The 22,371-nt window shown below is 38.4% G+C and overlaps 1 protein-coding gene across 6 annotated transcripts in view; it reads right to left on the reverse strand.

The window, feature by feature from the left end:
* The window catches only part of SEMA6A (semaphorin 6A), a 206,460-nt gene that overhangs the window by 12,997 nt on the left and 171,092 nt on the right, over positions 1–22,371 (reverse strand). For 4 of the 6 annotated variants that reach the window (XM_088477709.1, XM_088477710.1, XM_088477708.1 and 1 more), the window contains one exon: positions 12,940–17,593. The exons of the other annotated variants lie outside the window; for them this stretch is intronic. In XM_088477709.1, coding sequence (XP_088333835.1) covers positions 16,413–17,593 — 1,181 coding nt within the window. In that variant the 3' untranslated portion in view covers positions 12,940–16,412. Of the gene's footprint in view, positions 1–12,939; positions 17,594–22,371 lie in introns of those variants that run through there. 6 annotated transcript variants of the gene reach the window in all.

Raw genomic sequence — 22,371 nt, forward strand, 5'->3', positions numbered from 1 at the left:
TGTTAGAGTAATAGCTTGTGAGGCCCTCCAGCATAGCATGGGTAGCTGGCACAGATTGGAAGGCATTGTAACATGTACATGGCTGCCCCTACAAAATTGTCCTACAGGGCCCCAAAATGTCTAGTTACACCCCTTGATGGGACTTTAAATATCCTTAAAGGGCTACATAAAACTTGTAAAAAATGAAATTCAAACACATGAATGGAGGATTCTGCTTTTTCACAAGGAATGTAAGGTGAACCATAAATTCAATGAATTTGCAGTTACTACAGAAATGTCACTGTTAATTATCATGGAACAGAAGAGACAGATCAAAGTACATTAAAATACATATTTAATTCATCCATTATGCTACAAAAAATCCACACAAGAGTGATTGGATCTGATGGCAAGAAAATCCTAAGTGCTCTCAGTTCTAGTAAAGTATCAGCTGCTGTCTCCCTCGGTACCACTTGATGTTGGAATTTGTTAAAAACTGGAACACCATCTTAGATGTCTGTTTCTATGATCTATCAGACTAACACAACATAGACAAGTGGAAAAAGCTTGTTGAAGAGATTTCACAGACATACTCACTGCAAACACCTTAGCTAAGTGACTGAATTTTCTATTGTGTACAAAAGATAAAAAAATTAAATCAAGGACACAAGTATACTGTATATCCAGAGACGTAACTAGGTATATGAAGGCCCCACAGCAAAAATATGTAAGGGCCCATATGTACCACCCAATGGTGAAAAATGTGTATAACACATGTAACTTTGAGAAGGAAGATGGGCCCCCCTAAGATCGAGGCCCCATATTAGCTGCAGCCCTTGTACCTATGGTAGTTACGCCCATGTAGTTATCCCTATATAATGTAAAATCGGATTGTACAGGTGTTAAAATTTGTTTGTTCTATTTCGGCAGAGCCAGCAGTAAACCACAATTGCCCAGCTCGCAATGCATATTTTCCCACTCTCTCAAAATGCCGGGGAGCTCTCCTGGAAGATTAGACAACCATCCCGTCCACTTCTCAAATGAATCATGTAATTTTGTCCCTGCCTTCCCTGGAGCCCCTCTCTTCTGAATCTCCCAGGAAGCTAGTCTCACAAAGTCGGCAATGACATCATAACATCCGGGATAAGCTAGAAACCGGAACTAGATAGCAGATAACATTGTAACCGTGCATAAAAATGATAGGCACCACCAAATGCTTACAAGCGACGGGCTGTGGGAACATAGATATATATATATATATATATTATATATATATAGTATATCTATCTTCAATGGTACATACACACGTAACAATTTGTCGTTAACGACGTCGTTATAATTAAGTCATTCAAAAAATCATTCAGTTTCTGAGTTATAATGATGAATGAAAATCACAAATGCACGCTCCCGTTCGTAGTTTTCGTTCATCGTTCCTTCTGACTATCCAACATGACGATTTTCGTTTATGTTTGACAGAATGAACAATGAATGACGGCCACTCCCTGAACTGATTTTCTATTTCAACTTAATTTTACATCTAATTACGTTCATCGTTCGGGAAAGCATTGAAAAAAATCTTTTCTTTACATATTAAAAAAATCGCTCACTTTTTCAAGGGAAAATGTGAACGAAAATCGTTGGTGTGTATGCACCATAAGAAATAAATAATAGTCGACTGTACATTAATTTAAAAAATTGTCTAGATCTATATACACATATGCTAGTCCTAAAGGCTTAACATGGAATTTGAGTAAACCAAAAGAAGTGGCTAGTGGCCAAATTCTGTGTTCTGTTCATTGTAAAGCCCCTGCTGTGGACTGCACATTAAGCAGTATACATGTTTTATTAATTACCCCTGAAGAGGAACTTGCCAGACTTCTGTAATTCAAGTCTGTCCATAATGTTTAATCCCTCATTTTTGTAAATGTTCTGGAGTGCTGCTTTAGAATGGCCTAACAAAGGCTCATCTCCAGTAGCTAGAATATTGCAACCAATAGATTTGCTGACAAGAGTTAAAGCATATAATATTTGGGTGCATGGTTCGTGAAGTTAGAAAAATGAATTATAATGGAGCTGATGTAGAGTGGAAACTACACCAGTTTGTATAGTGTAAATTGCATACAATAGCTTTGGGCATTCTCAGACAACCAGCCACACCTGTGTGCACCTATGTAGATTTGCATGATCCTGGCACTACAGTGGTTTGGGCCTGGAGAGTTCGGATGAGGAAGGGAAGGAGCAGAGCACAGAAAGGGTGCAATTGTACACACATGCAAAACAGCACACAGACACATATACAGGGCCGTAACTAGGGGTGTGCGAGCAGAGTATCAACGTCATTGCCCAATACCCTTATTTCTGGCTAGCAGGGTATCACAGCCATTATTGCTGCAAGAGTGCCACCCAGATTGTCCTTTAGATAATTTGGGCATGCACCCTGCCATGTGTAAAGCTGCTCGGAGCATCCTTAGGATGCTCTGGGTAGTTCTGCACTTCTGGGTGCCTTTGGCCCTGAATCCATTCTGCAACATCATGCTCTTAGGAGGCGGGCCCGGTACAGGCCGCAATGCTGCCCTGTTACAGCACTGCACGTATATGTGAATGTTGTATTTTTTGCAAGTGGTTGACAGCAGGTTCAAATACATGATATGTTACTGACGGTCACCAGCACTAGCAGACTGATTATTATTATTTTATTCACCATACATGAGATGGGAAGTTGTATCTGTTGTACTAGCTACGTTTTTTAGGGGGAGATTTATCAAATATAGGAGACTGGAGAGAGATAATGTACCAATCAGTTACTAACTGTCATTTTACAGGCTGTGCTAGGGAATTGACAGAAGCTGACTGTTTGGTACTTTATCTTTTTTGAACATTTGATAAAACTCCCCTTACGTCTTATTCAAACATAATAAGAAATGCATATTTTGGAGCAAAATAACTGGTTAAAGGCACTTGGCTCATTAGCTACTGGTGCACTGCAGACCTACAAGTAACTAGCAATAATTGCAACTTTTTCTATGCACGTGATAGCAACTTTTGTAGAGAATATTTTGAGACACAATTGCAGCGAAATCTGCATGCACCCCAAAGTGCCTATCAGTAATAATAAACTGGTACTGTATATTAGTGTATAGACTGAGCCAAACAGCTGTGATAAAAACATTATTGTTCTCTTAACGTGATCAATCCCAATCCTGGTTGCAGTAATCTAGGCAGCAGCTGAGAGGTATTAACCAATGAGCACATACATTTCACTCATCCAATCAGCATCCAATCACGTGCTGGGCTGCAGTGGGAGACCAGGGAGATTGCTGCCTGCAAATACAGGGTTTTTTTCTAAGGAGTCGTGGCCACTTTTCCCATGATTAGGTAATGGGGCCCGAGCAGTCTCTCTGCGTGCCATAACCTAAGTAAATATTAATTTATATAATACGAATATTGTTAAATTAACCTTAATGTAGATTCTAAATTCAACAAAAGAAGGGCCTGATTCAGATTTGGGAATAGAGTAAGAAAGAGCAAGTAATACCTCTTTTCCACCCAAAACCCAGGTCCGACCTGGGTTTTTGGACATGGTTCCAACCCAGGTCAGACCCCATTTACACTGCACCCTAAAAAGTGGGAGGTGACTGCTCCACAACCACCAATCAGCTCATTTAGGCATGACCCAGGTCGGATAACCCGGGTCGCACCGTATACACTGCACAATTACCCAGGTAGTTACCTGGGTTGGATTGCTGGGTCACTTGACCTGGGTTATTTTTCAGGGACCCTTTTACACTGAGCTGCAACCCGGGTAGACCCAGCAAAAACCCAGGTTTTTGCTCTGGTGTAAAAGGGGTATCACTGTGCAACTTGGTAAAACCCAGCTGCACTGCATTTGGGGAAGATTGAAAATGTGCAGAGAGATTTAAGGTGCGTACACACTAGGCGATCAGGAAAGACAGTATGATTATGACATCGTAATCGTACCGTCGTTCCTGATCCCCTGTAGTGTCTGCACTGAACGATCAGTCGTTCAGTGCAGGCACTGTCCATCATTCCTGAACATTCCAATCTGTCGTTATTGTCAGATTGTGCTGCATGTTCAGGCGATGGACAATGTCGGAAACGACCAGCGGGAGTGCGCATCGCTGGTCGTTTCCGACATACAAGTGCACAATTTGTGCACGATTACTGAGCGACTGCACGATTACAATGTCGTAATCGTGCAGTCGCTCAGTAATATCGCCCAGTGTGTACCCACCATTAGACTTGGGAGGGGTGGGTCCAAACTAAAATCTAAATTGCAGTGTAAATATAAAGCTGTCCAGCAATTGTAGGCTACATGCAAAAGCAGCCAGTATTTACCCCACATGCAAATAAATAAATGTATTTGTACTCCTTGCATTGCAACATGTTCTGTCCACGTACAGAGTTACTTGATCTATCTTACTCTATTCCCAAATCTGAATCAGGCCCAAAGCCATAAATACAAATTGGAAAATGGAGAGAAAGCAGATCCGTGTGGACGCTTTTTGTTGTGAGTGGCTGGTTCATGCAAAGGCAATTCAAGTAATTGCCTTAGGATGTTATACAACACAGTACATTTATCAATGGGTTAAAGAACTATTTACCAAATTGTTGTCCAAGAGGCAGTATTTATATCCTTTTCCCACCCTGTATAAATTAGCCGTGTGACAGGACTCTACCTGGGCTGCACTATGACCTCCAGCATACAGCAAGGACAATTTCTAGAAGTCACCCTGGGGAACAGAGGCCTGAAAAACTGCATATGGTTTATAACCTTCTATCTTGTTATGGTCATGGGAGACTTGAATGCCCTCTAATGTACAGTGGAGAATACTTGGCTGACACTTCACTAAGCATACACGGATGTAATTGGTACAAAGGTAATTATTAATATTATTTTATTGATATGGCAGGTTTTAAATTGTATAGCTAGTGGTCTGGTCACACAGACATTGGTTTACCTGCAAATTTAGTTTCAGTTCAGACAGGATGAACAATGAACATACTAAATATATGAAATCAAGACAATGTTAAAGTTGATTATATATTAGCTTCTCACTGAAGTGGGAACATTACTTCCTGTCATTTTCCACCTGATCGGTTTCTAAATGGAAGATTCTATGTCTGGGGTGGCCTCATACAACAACCTGATCACTAAAAACATTTAGAGCCTTATTCAGTTGTATGAAAATCCACTTTGTGGATGGATCTCTCAATGTTTAGGCACTGTGCATGCCTGTATACGCAACTATGAGCAATTTCAAGTCTAATGCATCTCAGCCACAACCCCACTCACAGCTTAATGGGTGTATATGGGTGTCAACGAGGTGTTTGCATGTAGCATAAGTGTACAGTAGGTGTGTAGACAGAATTGTGGGCTATTCAGGGGTGAGCTGATGCAGAGAATCAGATAGATCTCATGAACCAAAGATAGCTCAGGTGCAAATGAGAACCAATAGTGATGACTGTTACCTTCACAAGTGGATGTAATGGGGTGGTGAAGCTGCATAGAGGCGGTCAGCTCTAAATAGAGGCGGAGATCTACAAGAATTGCATGAGACTCTGTATCAAGCCCTTAGTCATCAGTTGAGTGCTAAAAATAAGGGGATAGCCATCGACCATTCATAATCATCGATGGTTTATGGCAGATGTTAAATGCTTTTGCCATTGATATGGGAGAAACAGATGGTTTCCCTCCATCGATGTCTAAGCATAACCAAATGTTTTCTTTTACAAGGTGGCGGGACATAGCTCCGCCCCTCCTTCGGCACCCATGAAGCCCCGTCCCCATGTTTTTGGGCCAGTCTGTCAAAAAACAGTGATGACCATCGGTTGGCAAAACCATCGATGGTCATCCCTTGCATAGTTGCTAGCATTCGATTGCTGCTTGCTATTTTGCCATCAATGGTAAAGTTGAACATTTATATTGTTGTTCAGCAATTAATTTTTTTTTAAATCCAGAAATTGAGCAATCTAAACTTTTCTCCAACTTAAATCAGTGCAACAAGATACAAAACGGGCAGGATATCACAATAATATGAGATTATGAGGAATTAGCGCATACTGGACCTGATTCAGCAAGGAACGCACAGGAGAGAATGCACGCAGTTGGGCAATGTTATCGCCCTGCGCATGTACAAACTAGCCAGTGCGATCAGGTTAGGGTACGCAGACCCCTCCGATATTGATTTACAGTTATTGCCGTATGTGGGTGGTGACGGGGGGTATTCAGGCGAATGCAGGCGTTTTTATGCTGTTATAGGGGTGTGCATAATTAAGGCAGTGCGGCAGCATACACAGCCATAGCGTAAGCGGGCAAAAAACCTGCGGTAGATAAGGTCAACCACTATTATGATAATGGGTCTGATGGTTCTCGATATTACCGATGTTTATGCTATCTTGCATGCTGATCAGGCTGTGAGTAAAGGGAGATGGGCGGCATAGTATGGGGCTGGGTATCTGCATATTGTGCATGCATTGATTAGCATATTCTCGCAGCATTCCTTGCTGAATCAGGCCCACTGTACAGTTACTTTATCAGTGAGTAAGATAAGGATTGGTGCGGACCATGCTAGAGAGGAAGAGACTGCTGATAGCTGCAGATCAAAAAACTGATCAAGACAATATGAACAAACAATTGAACTGCTGTTTAGATTAATGAATCTACAGAAAGACACATTTAAAGGAGACAGTCCGCTCTCCAGTGACACATGACTAGGACGACATGTCTAAAATGTCTTGCTAACTCTGCCTACACCGATGTGCTGCAATAGTAGTACAGCGCAGTTAGGCATAAACGGTGTAGTTGACAAGCTGTGTAACCAGCCATTAGCAGAGCCATTTGTTTAACTCAAAGAGGGCACCTGTTCTACAAGGCAAAGTGATGCACTAACTTTAAATAGGGCCTGATTTAGTCGTGCATGCAAGTGTATTTTGCAGATGGATCTAACAATTTTTCACATTGCGCATGCATCTGATCTGAGCACACACTACTATGGGCATACTTGCCTACCCTCCAGGGATGCCTAGGGGGCTCTCAAAAATTGGGTGCTTCGCCCGGCCACCCGGAAAGGCATACTTGTATCCCTCAGTGCCCCACGTCCACCCGGCGCCGCCCACTTTGGGCAGCTGATTGCACGATTTGTACTGGATTGCATTATTGTAGCCACGCCCCCTCTTTACAATGCCGTTAATATCGACATTGTATAGCATGGGCGTTGCCACAATGATGTCCCCTCATTCCCCCCAGCTGTGCTGACCTGACAGCCCTCTCCTGGCGGTGGGAAGCCAGAAAGTTGGCAAGTATTACTATGGGCATTTCACAATTCTATGCGTCTCAAACATGTCTCCACTTATGATGGAATGGGCTTAACTTGAAGGGGGAGGGGGGTGTTGCCTGGGTGTTTGCCCAGGAAGCAAGTACTCAGGGTGTGTAGGCAGAATATGCGGTGCTATGCAGGGTTTAACTTACGCAGAAACCCATATGATTTCACACCAATTTCTTGCACCAGGTACAGTATATGGCTGTTGCTGAGGTGCACTGATAGTGTGGACGGCTAACAAGCCAAAGGATAGAGACAGTGCAGCCTCATAGATGTGGCCAACTCAACACAGGTGAAGATCAGCATCTATTTGTGAGCACGTAATGCAGACACATTTGCAGCTCATTTGTGTGCAGCTCTGAATCAGGCCCATAACATTCAATACTCGTGTGATGGATCTAGATCAATGTATGATAAGGATGTTCTCTATTTACCATTGCCTATCATGACAAATGTGCAGATGTATCTGGTCTTAGGGCTCGTACACACCGGTGATAATTTCATCTGTTTCACTAGCGCTTTCAAAACTAGTACAGTGTAAGTAAATAGCTCTGATTACAGGACCCATTGTTTCTAATGTCACCATACCCAGTCACATTTCTACTAGGGTTGCAATGTGTTGAGTTAATATAAATGCATCTTGCTCTGTTCGTACAGAGATGTGCAGTCAGGGTAGGCAGTGCCTCCCGTCATACTCCTCCCCTAACATACTTCCTGTAATGAAAGAAGATATTTATAATCATCATCTTTGTTTATTGTTATACATTTTTAGTTTAAACTGGCCAAACCTGCGGAGCTCCCTAGAATTGCAGGGAGAGGTGAGGCAACAAGAGCTCAGCCACACCTCAGACACTGCTTGCAGAGCCAAGAGGCATGCATCACTGTGTGTGTGGGGGGGGGAGGGGGTGCCTTGAGCACTGATGGATACCTTGAATGTGTTATGTGACCAGGAAGTGCACTACTCAGAGACCCACCGGAGCTCAGTCAGCAGCAGTGGGAGGAAGAGAAGAGACACAGTGATGCAGGTAGGAGAATCAATAGACACTTAAGCTTAGTGAAGTGAGGTTTTGAGTAGGGGGTGAGACAGGCTCCAAGCACTCAGACCCACTCCCACCATGTGTGCCTCCCCAGCCACTGACCTCACTGCACGTCACTGTGTTCGTTATAACCTCCAATGACCTTAAAATCCTTATATAAAGCCCAGTCACAAACATAGGTTAAACGCTTATGACATTCATGTTATTACAAATGGTAAAAACATAGATGCAATGCCAGTGTCTGGTCTTAATCCCTGTAATGAATGGATAGACAATTCCAATACAGTGACACTGTGACATACATATGTGTGTGACTAAATGAGACATCGCTCTGGCAACTCAGTGTTTGCTTCCAGCAAAAGGCTCTGACTGTGCACGGGCAGGTTATTCTGTACTAAATCTCTATTATTATTAATATATATATTATACATATATAGCCAGCATATTGCATTGTGCAAATGGAAGAGCTTGTTTTGCCAGCAGCTAGGTGCCAAAAATGCACCTGAAAAACTGGCATATGTCCGCTTCTGTTCCACTGTGCAGAATTCAGTGCTTGAGAAGTCCCCATGACAGTCCAGTACACCTACTCCGTCACAAGTGGATAGGTAAATGAATTGCGCACATATCTGCATGCGCAGTGGAAAAGACGCAAGATACGCTCCACAAAATGGCCTACATTCAACTCTGCATCATGATAAATGTGATGTTTAAAAAGCATTACACCATGACACATGTAATATTAAAGATAACGTATCCCGATTCAGACATTTGAATTCAGAGAGAAAGGAGTTACAAGCTTTTCAAATGCTGTAGGACAGAAGGGCAAACTATACCTGAGGAAAAGTTTTATTGTTACAACTAGGTAACTGTCATTACATGAAGGCAGATAGTTACTTTACTCCCGCACTCGTCATATACTGACAGTCAGCGACAAGAAGGGAAGAGGAGCAGTTGTTTTCAAGGATGACAGCTGCAGTGTTCTTCCTCCAGAACCTCCTCCTGTCAGGATTATGTGGAGGTTTTGGCAACAGCTACTTCAATGAGGGCCTCTTTGAATAATTTACTAGTCAGAGAAGCATAAATACAGCTTTTAGTGCTAATTTGTTGTCCAAAAGCCAAGTCTATATTTTAATAACTGTATTGCATTGTTTTTAATTTATAAAAATCATATCAAGGAAATTATCGCTGAACTTCTGAATCCTAAATAAGCTAAGATCCCACTCCCAATTTAAGTGACATATCAGCTTGGAGAGTGGGTGGCAATTATTTTAAAATCAAGTTGAGGGACACAAATTAAAAGTAATGGAAAACCTGAGGTTTCAACTAAAGGTCCCCATACATCAGGGACAGATCACTGCGATCCTGTAACCCGGCATCACAGGATTGGTGAAATCCAACATGTTGGATTTCACAGATATGCCGATCACGATGAAACCATGATCGTGATTGGCACATCGGTGAAATTTAACATGTAGAATTTCACAGATCCTGCGACGGATCGCAGAACATCGTTGGCCGCCGGTCGCATTTCCGATTCGATCGCATGATCACGATTGAACGCCTGATGTATGGGGGCCATAAGGTTCAGAAGAAAGTCACACATGCTTGCTATAAAGAAAAATATTTGGGTTTAGTTGTTATTAAAACATTTTATTTGTGATGGCTACCAATAGTGCACAATGTAAACCAGTTATATTTACCCATTCTGAACTAGTTTAATAAGATTTTTAAATACAGTTTTGGTGAAAATATTGATACCTCATCTGCTGGATTTAAATTTTGGGTTCCCATAAGTATAATGATACACCTAACTATTGTGGAAATATATTGGGTAGTCTAAAGAGGACAAGTGGAGGTGTTGCCAATAGCAAACGTTCAGATTCTTCGGGGGTAGATTTACTAAAGCTTCTAAAACAGACTAGTAGAGGTGCTGCCCAGAGCAACCAATCAGATTCTGTCTATTATTTTCTACAATGCAATAGAGAATTGACAGACAGAATATGATTGGTTGCTATGGGGAACGACTCTACTTGTTTGTTTTAAAAGATTTAGTAAATCTCCCCATTACTATTATTTTGTAGAATGTACTAGATACATGATAGTAAGACTGGTTGCTAGTGCAATTTCTCCACTTGTACACCTTAGAAGATTTGATGCATCTCCCCCATGTTACCAGTGGGTGGCGCTGTCGGTAGTATTACATCTTACATGAAAAGCACTATTGTCAATCTTCTACATACTGTACTGTTTTTCTACAATTCAGACCTTCATAAGATGAACAGGATTAGTGAAAACAAAATCTGGTAACTACATTTGTGCTCTTGAAACCCAAACAAAATGGTTAAAACTATAGACTAATCAAACTGTCACAATTATCCCTATTTATTTTTTTATAATGGAGGGTCCTATTTCCTATAAAAATGATAAAGTAAAGTATGGTGCTGGAGGTGCACACAATTTTCCTTTATACCTACTAGTAACATGGACCCCACAAGTCGGGTTTTCACAGCCCCGCCCAGTTGTAATACTTACCTGGGCTGGCGCTGCACTGTTCTCCTCTCAGTTGCCTCCATGAGAACCATTGGCGCAGAGGGGGGACACACACCTGCGATCCTGCTGCGCATGTCCTACACATGACATGCAATCACCGATTATTAGATTGATTAGCACACTTCCATTTACCATGGGGTGTCTTTTTATGTCTAATTGTCATATAATGTAACTACTACAGTTTAATTAACCTAATATATTATGACATTTATTTACCAACATTGGTGCCAACTTAAATAGTTCAATAACACTAGTCTGCAACCAATAAGAAGTGTCGAGGACCCGAATGTAAGTTTGTTGACAAAAGAGCATATGATTGGCTGCTAAGAATTATTGTATCAGAGTTAAATTCTCTTATTAATGTATTTCTCATTGTCATAATATCTATTTCAGTTACACTATTTGCCTCAGTCAGATGAAGCTACAATAAACAATACATTAATTCTTAAACAAACAATTTAATCTATGTTAAGTGAACCTCACATTCTATGCACTTGATAACAGAGTTGGTATTTGTAAAGTGGACTTCTTACAATTACTTTATATTTTCGTAGGGCCTGATTGGCTGATATAAGTGACAATTAATTTAAGGACGCTATTCATCAGTGGGCTAAAAAGAGAGAATACACATTCAACAGTGTAACTCCCATATCTATTAAAACGTATAGTTATAGAACCAGTGCAGCCATCTTAAGGAAGGAAGGAATTTACAGAAACTGATAGGAATAAGTAGCAGAATAAAGGAATCTTTAGGCCTTTTCCTGGTTTCCAGCTTTGCTATCATCCTCCCTCTGCACCATCCCTTATATCCTATTTACATTAGCATTTGTACCTACTCTCCCGCCATGTTGTTCATCTGACATGAGCAATGTGTGTAGCAACTCTGCAGTACACTGAAAATAGCTTAGACTGGAAGAGATACTTATCGGTACCCTGTGAAATAAAGGCGGTATGAGGCCCATACATCAGCGACAAATTACCTCAATTTCCCGAATCCCCTGATGTCTGGGTTAGGGGATTGGGGAAAACAAACATGTGGGATTTCCTTGATTTGCCGATGCTTACCTAAAAATGATCAGGAATTTTTTAAGATGTAAAATTTACTCGATCCACCAACAGATTGCCGATCTTCTATGTCCGCAGATTGGCGGTTGGTCACCGAACAACGTCTCGAAACACTGTTCGGGGATCGGTGATTTGCTGTGCTGACATATGGGCCCCTTACGGTAAGACAGAATTTATTGGATGAATTGTTGGTTCATTTAGGTAACAACTACTAGAGTAAAAGTTAATGAAGTAAATAATGAAGATAGCCTTTAAAGTAAAGTTGCCACTATAGGGTATATGTAATAACTTGTAAGCAGTGGTGTCACAAGGAGGGTGCGGGCCGCAGCCGGGTGTCACCCGCCGAGGGGTGACACCAAAGTGCAGACTCCCCCTCAGTGACAGGAGCCGGGTGCTGCACTATAGAATGACGTGCAGTACTCGGCTCCTGTCAGAGTGAGGGAGTCGACACTACAAGTACTCTGGTCCCCGGGGGAAGCCCGCACCTCCTGGACCCTCTGGAGAGACTAAAACCAGGGTTCGGGTGCGTAGCCCCACCCCCATCCGTGATGCCATGCACACTGCTAAGTTACCACTGCACTGTGTGCATTAACAGGTAGGAACGCCACTGCTTGTAAGGTACAGGTAGCCATGAGATGTCGGCAGTTTAGCCTGTAGATTTAAATTATTGCCGGTTTAAAAATCTACAAGCTACATTTCAGTCATCTCAAGGCAGCCTGTAACTCGCAGGTATATATTTTTTTAGTTAAATATATTTAATATACCGGTACAATAAACTAAGTGTGCTGCAATTGATCATATTAGAAAAAAATAAAAATAAATTATCAAAATTTTATGAAGTGGAAACCGGTCCATAATACAATGTTTAGTGATTAGCACGACCACAAAAGACAAGAAGGTAGTGTTGCAGTTATGCGATTTCATTTTAATTGCAAAATGTTTTGCTAACCTATCTACAACATTTCTGTCCAGAAATCATAGTATAAATCCTCTCTGTTGCTAACAATTTAAAAGAAAATACAACAGCCAGAACCAAATGTAGAACAGTCTGTTTTATTACCTTATGTAATAAAGATTTTTTTTTATTTTTATTTTTTTTCCATTTTTTGTACAACATACATTAATTTGTGTATCAGATGTTAAGGGATGTGGAGATGAAGAAAAATTTGGTGACATCACAATATATTACAACAATACATAATTAGGAGTCTGAATTTGTTCAATCTCTAAGTGTATAGCAAGGGTGGAAAGCAAAGGCACACATAGGTTTTGAAAAACAGAATAAAACCTGATTCAAAATAAATATTATAAAAATGAATAGCCAAGAACAAATGGCCAGATGTATAAAAACAATATGTACTAATAATGTTTATATCACTGCAGGCTCCTTAAATGAACATTACATGAGAACACTGCAGAAATGAATTTTTGTAAATCCAATTATGTTATTGTAAACATGAAATAAAATAAATGCCCTAAAGTTTTGATCTTTATTATTATGGGATACTTAAAATTATACAACTCCACCGGGTGATTTAACTTCCGGTATTAGTCCCCCCATTCTATTCACTTTTGTTATTTGATTTTCGTTATTTTTTTAAAAAGGTTGGTATAAATGGAATTTCTAACAGCAAAATTGTTCATTCTTAATCCAGTCTTGAAGTCTTCTAATTCTAAACAGCACATACATTAGTCAAAGTAAAAGCCTTACACAAACAAGACATATATGGTTACTTTAAAAGGCCTAACATGTTTAAATGGGACCTATAGCAATATATTATCACCTTCTGATTCAAAAGTTTGTCTAAGACTATAAAGTTAGCCACTCATTATATAAATGTGTCCTTTTTAGTGGTTATTGCTTTAATTTGACGACTCCTACTCCACTGCTGTAAATCTTTCTTCCTAAAGCCAATGCCATTTACAAAGATGGTTTATGGTATATGCAAGTATAGAGGGAAAAGGAATGAACCAATTCTATCTGTTTATGACACGAAGTAAAACAAAACAATGACATTTTCAAACATACACATAAATGTGTGGTTTTAGCTTAGGTTACAACTGTACTTTAAATTATACCATCAAAAAATTCCAGTAGTTATACCTTAATATCATATATAACCCTGTATCATCTGTCTACTAAAATTAATATAACATTCTGCAATGCAGTGAAAGATATGCAAACAAATATTGTCTTAAGAAATTGATTAACAAACAGTATGTGTGAACTCCAGAGAACACAAAATATGATTAATGTCTATTCAGAGAATAAATGGAATGATATGCAACCACCCTTGTTATACACTTTGTTTAAAACCATCTTGATTTTCTAAAAAAAAAAAAAAAAAAAATCACTATTATGTGATTAGTCTTCAAATTGCTCATTTCAAACAATTAAAAACTAAAATCAGACAAACGAGGTATAAAACCCAAAACGAAAATCTCTTTTAGGTAGAAAAAAAAATCAAGGTCTCTAAAGTATGTTGATACAGATGTTATAGTAGTTTTCTTTTTTAAATATATCCTGTGTACAGAAACTAACCAAAGTTAAAGAAAAAAAAAAAGGTATTAGAAACTGGAACAACCAAAAGGGATCTTTATCTTTGTAATGTCCTTCTGGTTTTCCCTATTCTATCAGTACTGAATTACAGCAGGAACCAGCCCGCTTTCAACTATCTAACTTCATTTCAGACTGTACATACATACTGTGAGAGTGGTCAGGACAGTTCTTACGGAAGTCAGCCAATCACATTTCCGTTTTACATCCAGTATGCACACCATACATGGAGACAGTACACATTAGCTGATGCATAATATCACCATACTGAAATGATATGATAGTGTCAAAGGGGAGAAGACAGGAAAGAAAAATGCCACCCACAACAGTGGACATACTGTTAGCATGATACAAGGGTAGTCTGAGGACAAAATTGGCACATCCAGAATGATCACGAGTAACAGGGTGCAGTACTTTCCGTGGGATCATGGATTTTGTGTATTACTGTTACATTCTTCTCCAAACTACTGTGTTTAAACCTCCAACATACCCCGCTGGCACTGCAAGCACTGGTTGGGAGAAGGGTAAATAAATATTTGTAACTATCTGTCAGGGGAAGGTTTAGGTACTACAGCTCACAAGTACACAAAACTGAGGGTGTAAGGCACAAATTTACATGTGGAAGAAAAGGTTATTCACAGATAGAATCCTCCCATAAACAACCTGTGAGATCAGTCTATGTATGGTTTCAAAGCTGGCAGATTTCTCAAGTTTACCCATCGGTGGATTTCATTTGCTGACCTACATGCAACATGTAGTAAAATGGCACAACACAACATGGTGCCTTCACAGAAAATAGTCACTACTGACAAGGCAATGTTGACAGCTATGGTAAACAGAGAAATGCAAGAGAAGTCCTGCTTGAAGTAAAATTGAAATGAGATCTTTGCTTGAATTAGAAAAAAAGTCAAAGGCCCAGCCAGTGATTTCTTGCAATGAATGGAAAATAAATATTCCCCTTTTTAATCCTGCCCAGGCTGCATGGTTTAGTAACATACAGTACTCACACTCAGTAAGTTACAAACCCGTTCCTGGAGCTGAATGAAAATGTTTAAAAAACAGTGATGACTGTAAGAATTGGAAATGAAGGAGAATTGAACATAATCCAAACACAAATTTTAGACTGCCAGCTCAAAATCATTTCCTCTGCCAATTTATTGGAAAAAATAATAATAATAAAATAACTCAACTACTCCAGTTAGCAGTATAATGTTAAATTAAGAATCATAAGTTCACTGTCATTTATTTGTTTTTGTCCACAAAGCTGCTCAGAAGGTGATTTGCAGGACAGTCATTTCCTTAGGAAAGACAAAATGAACAATAAATAATTGAAGTTACTATTGTTAACTGGTCACATGTTATTCATTAAAAAGAGAAGAGTAGCAGAGATAAGGAGTAGCTGTACCCAGTTCGGCATCCATCTGCTAATCAAGCAACTCTGACGGGTAACACTGATGGGCATTTCACAGTATCTGCACGTAGTAAACATCTGCCATTATTAATGTTGAGTTAGCATCGTCTCTGTAGTCATGCGTCAATTCCTTCTTCATTGTCTGTTACTCTTCTACCCTCCCCTTACCAGTCCAGGAGGAATTTCAGGAGGTAACTTTCAACATTCAACTTTGTGCTTTTGGCTCATGAGATGTGATGTTCTGGGGTTAAGTCATTATCAGCGACAACTGTTTCGATTGTGTGCAAGTCCTGCAGTTGCAAACATAAACCGTACATCACATAATTTCATAAGAAAATATTTCACTTTTCTTTCCAAAGAGTCCTTAGCTTAACAATAGCCTTCTTGGAAATTGAAGTTTATTGATGAAGTTGCAGTACACTGGCTCAAAATGGCAAATTCTGTTCAGCTGGTATTCCACCTTTCTGCTCTGATTATGTACATGCATCATTGGACATAATAGATGAAGAAAATGAAGGTTTAGGTGGTACGTCTGGCTTTAGGGAAGGAGTACGTTTCACGCCTGATCTGGGCAGTGAGTTATAGGCATTGATACTAGGCTGCCTAGTTAGAGTCACTGTCTGCCCTTGAGCAGCATTGAAATGTATAGAGTCTACTCTTTGTGGAGCAGGGGGAGGGTTGTCCCCTCTACCAAAACTCTGATGTCTGGAGAGATGAGAAGAATTTGATGAATTAGTATTGTTTCTTTTGAGGGTTGACGACTGGTGAGTTCTTGTGAGCGAGTTTGTAGGATAGTTCCTCTTGTATTCCACACTGTAAGCTGATGAGTGCATATCTATGCGTTTTCCCATTCCATTTTGTGACACGGAGGAACTCGGAGGACCTAATGAAGCTTCTCTTTGCGGTACTTTTGGTGGTATGCTATCTAGATTTTCCACCAAATTCACACCATGATTTGGACTTTTACTGGCAAGATGTTCTTTTATTGTTTTATACTCTAGAGTTGAACTCTGGTTTTCAATAGATATCTGTGCCACCTCTGTAAGTTTTGGCTGGTCAACATAGTCATGTTGATACCCTTGCTGTGTGATTGGAAGTACCACCACACTTGGAATGTGGCTGGGTGATGCACGAAGAGGCAAATCAGTTGGTATGACAGGTGATGGCATAGGTGGGATATCTTTTGTACAGGCATTGATTATATTTTGGTTTCTTTCCCAATCCCTACTACCCCTGCTAGGCTTTCTCTTCTGCTGCAAAGTTGGAGTGGACTCAGGAGTTGGTAAAGCTGCCAAATCTAGGTGGTGCTGCTCAGCTTTGATTAACATTTTAGCGGTTGTGCCTGGTGTGGTGAGTTTTCCATTATGCATTAAAGGTGTAAGGATGGCCTCTGGCTTAGGCTCCTTGCCCTGACCATCACTAAAGAGCCCACTTAACTTGGTCACACTTGCCATTGAACTTCTGCGTGAGTGACTGAGGTCTTTGTCTTTCCTCTGGACCACATCCACATCTCTCCTGCGATGGTCACAGATACAGTACACAATAATTCCAGAAAAGACTGCACCCATGACAAAAGCAAGAATTACAGCAATGGCCAATAGCGTGACAGGAACAAGTTGGTCGTGACCTTTGAGATAACTTTCACGAATCACTCCTGCAACAAATATGACAAACAGTCTAGGTTAAAATGTATGCATGACATTGTCCATTTTCATTTTGTTCTGCAAAGTGCTTCATGATAACGGATACATTTCTAATATCTACACAGTTAGATCAGATATAAAAATGTCAGTATGTGCCTCATTTCCCTGTCCTTTACAGCTTATTTTGATGTGGGATTGATAAGAATCAGTAGTGAAAAATGGGAAAAAGACCAATATATATGAAAGACTGTTTAGTTCCTGCTTCTAAATCAAGAAAATCTAGTGCAGTTACACATATGTTCCCCTATCATCTAGACAGCAGAAAAACAAATGTGTCAACTTGTCATATTTGATTAACTAAATAAAAATAACATATAATTCTAAGGCACATAACAGTGGCCTGGGGAGAATTTCATGTACAAAGTTTAATATTGACAGCATTAAAATTGATGTAATTAATTCTGTGTGGAACACAAAGTAATATATAGAAGTTACTGGTTTATGTCGGAACAAATTTTATACTATGTTCCATTTAACATTGATCTTTTCTATATGAATAATCTTAATTCTGTGTTAATCTACGGTATAATATAATACATAAGTGATGTTAATGTGTATATATAAACTAATAAAAAAATATATGTTTAAACAGTGTTAAGAGATATTATCTATTATAAATTGCAGATAGGGATGTTCTCGTTTATTATCCATTAGGGACATTTATTTATTAGAAGGAAGATAAGGAATTTTGAAGCAATTTCTGCTTGAGGTCTCAAGATTTCCATTATAAAATGGTCAGAGACTCCATGTTAATATCCAATATAACTATTTTAAGGAACATATCTAGTGATAAGTCATTAAAAATTAATGTTGCAACTCACTTATTCTAACTTTTCAAGTGTGACCAGTGACATGACTTCAGAACAAATTCATTACTGGTGTTAATAAAATGGTATTTTGTGAATAAACCATGGGACTTCACAGTGGATAACATTATTTACACATAATGTACAGTATGAACTACAATATAATTTCTAAGACGGTAATAGGCAACATAATAATAAGATCAAAAAGAAAACTATGCCAAATAAAAACATTATGTTTAATTGTTTTTACTGAGTTTTTCAGGCCATGACTATAAGTGATATTTAATCGTATTACTGTACTGAAACTAGATTATTTTCAGTAGTTTTGATGCTACAATTAGATTTGCACTTCAATATTAATGTTTACCATTTATGTTGTGAGCATAGTGGTGTAAGTTAGTTCAGTGTATATATACATATATATATATATATATATATATATATATATATATGAATGACAAAAAAACAAATAACACAGTTAAATCCAATGACAAAAAAATGAAAATACTCAAAATGAGTACTAACTGGACATAATTGACTATATCATTAAAATGATGTGACTTTGGTTTTCCGCATTACCATCAGACATATTTTACTAAAATATGAGCTTCTCATATGAAAAAAAATATTTATATATATACACACATACAGTAATATAGACAAGCACATTAGAGATTTAGGGGGAGATGTATCAAACTTTCTAAAAAAGCAAAAGTGGAGAAGTTGCCCATAACAAACCAGTTTTTGTCATTTTATAGAAGTTGCTACACAAATGAAATCTACAAGCTGATTAGTTGTAGCCTTTTCACTTTACAAGGTTTGATACATATCCCCCTATGTGGTTTATCTATCATTCATCAGTTTTTTAAAAAGAAAGACAAAAAAAAAAACACACACCTGAAGCTTTATGGTTTTTTTCAGCAGTTTTGTGACCAAATTTAAAGCATCAATTTTGTCAAGGGCAATACACGACGCATATTGCCTTAAAAAAAATGAATGCATTAAATTCTGAATCAAAACCGCAGATTGATAATTAAACCCATAAGTGTGATTGAGACTGCTAAGTAAGAAATACTATGTAAGAAAAGCCATTCCTAGTATGGTGCTGCACAAACACTTGAACTTGCTCCTCTTTGCATCATAGTAAGTAGAAATGAACAAAATTGTCACCACAGTTTTGTGAAATATTTACCTTGTTCTGTATTTGGCCAAAAAAGGTCGCTGTCGGAATTTGCCATGAAGTGAGAAATTTATCAAACTTTTTACAGAGGACAAGTGGAAGTATTGCCCATAGCAACAAGATTCCAGTAATCATTTTATAGAATGTACTAGATAAATAATAATTCAATTCTGATTGGTTTCTATAGTCATCTTCTCATATTTGGAAGGTTTGATAAATCTCCTTGGTAGTGTTACCAGTCCCTCATCACCCGCATAACACAACTGACGTTGCCGTTCTAGCTCTATTCATTTCAAGAAATGTGAAATTACAAATAAGGTGCAGGACTGCATAGCAAAAACATTTGGATTGCCGGTACCTGGTGCCTCTGCAAATCAACCTGTTGTTCCAAAACTAATTTGTGTGACTTTTCACGACAATTTCGCTCATCTGTCTCTTGTGTCAAAAACAGACATTGGCCCCATGGCAATAGATTGTAAGATACTGTAGAACCTTAAAAAGTTTTTTAGACTCATAAGTCTAAGGGGGCGCTTTAAATTAGGAACACATCACATGTATATGTAAAAGCAGGTGAACAATTTATTACATATAAATCATTTATCATAACAATAATGATATTGTTATTGTGAAATAAGGTTTCAAAGTACCTGCTTTGTTTTTTTCTTTTTTATTGAGCCAGGGAATTGGAACACATGCTTTTAATGATTAATGCACAGGTGTTTTTAACTCTGGCATCAAAATCTACATTGTTGATTGGATAGTGGAGGTATTTAAGGGTAACCTGAATGCCTGACATATCCATCTACCTTCTGAGGAAACTGTCTTACCAATTTGGATGGAGAAATGCATTAAGTGATTACATACTTTCCCTGCTCTGTACCGCACAAGTGTTTTTTAAACTGGATTCCCCTATGCTAACTTCAAAGTGATGAGGCAAGTGTGATTTCAGCTATACAGCACAGTTAATTTGAACAAACAACTAAAGCTAACAGTCAAGCGGAGATACTCTGCACCAGGATCAGCTGCCGGCTAGGAGTTGCGGAGGAGAGCAACCAAGCTGGTAAATATATCGGGACTGTCCATTAGCCCTATATGGGCGCATGCTAATTAGCTATTGAACTGCTACATAGTGCCACACTTGCAGACTATGTCCAGAAATTTTGCCCTTTACATCTTTGGAGGGGACTATGGCTGTTTATGTGTTCTAAAGTTGGTCAGGAGTTAGTTTTCTAGTAGATTATGATGCTTTATTATTGTTATGGTAAATGATTTTTATGTAATAAATTGTTTACCTGCTTTTACATATACATGTGATGTGTTCCTAATTTAAAGCACCCCCTTAGACTTATCAGTCTAAAAAAATTTTTATTTAGCTCTTGAGGATAAACTCAGATTTATCCTTTGGTGGCGGCTGTAATATTGATATCAAGCTACTTAATTAATTGAGGTTATAAGCATTGACCTCTAGTTGCGCCTGGTTTTTGTTTTTACTGTAGAAACTTGGCAGAAGATATTACAAAAATGTCATGTCAGTTATATCAGGTTATTGTAAAATAAAGGCTGGGGGAGCCAAAGTGTAAAATACTTTTTTTTTTGTTTTGGAAATTATATTATAATGCCAAATTTGAAGCATTATTTGCTAAAGTGACTTGCTTAATATATATATATATATATATATATATATATATATATTTATTTTTTATTCTTTTCTCATTTGTATTTTTTAAATAAAAAAATTATATATATATATATATATATATATATATGTAAAAACAACAACTTCTGAAGCAGTTCTAACAATGACAGAAAACAAGCACATAAAAAAAAAAAGTTCTGCAATTTAGCTGAGGTTTGTAACATAATTAAAATTGAATATGGTAAACAGGCCTTAATTACAAGTTGAATCACTATAACAAAGCATCTTGTACAATTCACAAACACAAGAAGATTTATCTGATGTATTCAAACACGTGAAAATGTTTTCTTACCTACCACACAACCAGCTATTGCATGATTATCAGCCATTTTAGGCTCTAAAAGGATTCCTGCAGGGCACTGTCCCAGTTTCATAAAAACCACTACAAGCCTCAGCTAGAATATTTTAAATGTCTTATAATGGGGCTTTTAAATAGCCTTCACAAACAAATGTAGACCTATCAGTAGACCATTTAAATAAAGCAACTTGCATTTTCGGTTTATGGGAGCTGTCATTTAAGTTTTCTACAAGTATAAAAAGGAAAAACAATAACAAAATAAATTAAATTTTTACAATAAAATAATAAACATTTATAGTAACCACCTAATGGTTCTGTGTTAGGGTTATTTCTGTTTACTGTCAACAGTCCCCCTTTTCTCTATGGAACCATAACCTACAAGTCCTATCTCGTAGACACCTTTCACAATTTGCTTTAGAGAAATGCAAATAAGGTGCATTTTCTTTTGAAAAGATCATTCACGAGAACAGCTACAAAAATAGACTGAACAAAAATAAAAACAGTCAAACCAAAAAAAGGATTGTTTTAATTCACACTGCAGAGAATTGATGTGTCAGTAACATAGAACAGGTTTTCAGTGGCGTATGACATAATTAAAGGTGGATTAGCATTTGGACCCAGTTTACATATATGCACTGAAAAAAAATGGATAAAAATTCATGAGAACTAATTTGTGCTTTAGAAATGTTTCAGACATGCCGTTTTATTGTATTACCAATACTAATACAATCAATTTCACTGAGAAATAG

Source organism: Taudactylus pleione, unplaced genomic scaffold (assembly GCF_031769625.1).
Source record: "Taudactylus pleione unplaced genomic scaffold, aTauple2 ptg000202l, whole genome shotgun sequence".
Classification (NCBI taxonomy): domain Eukaryota; kingdom Metazoa; phylum Chordata; class Amphibia; order Anura; family Myobatrachidae; genus Taudactylus; species Taudactylus pleione.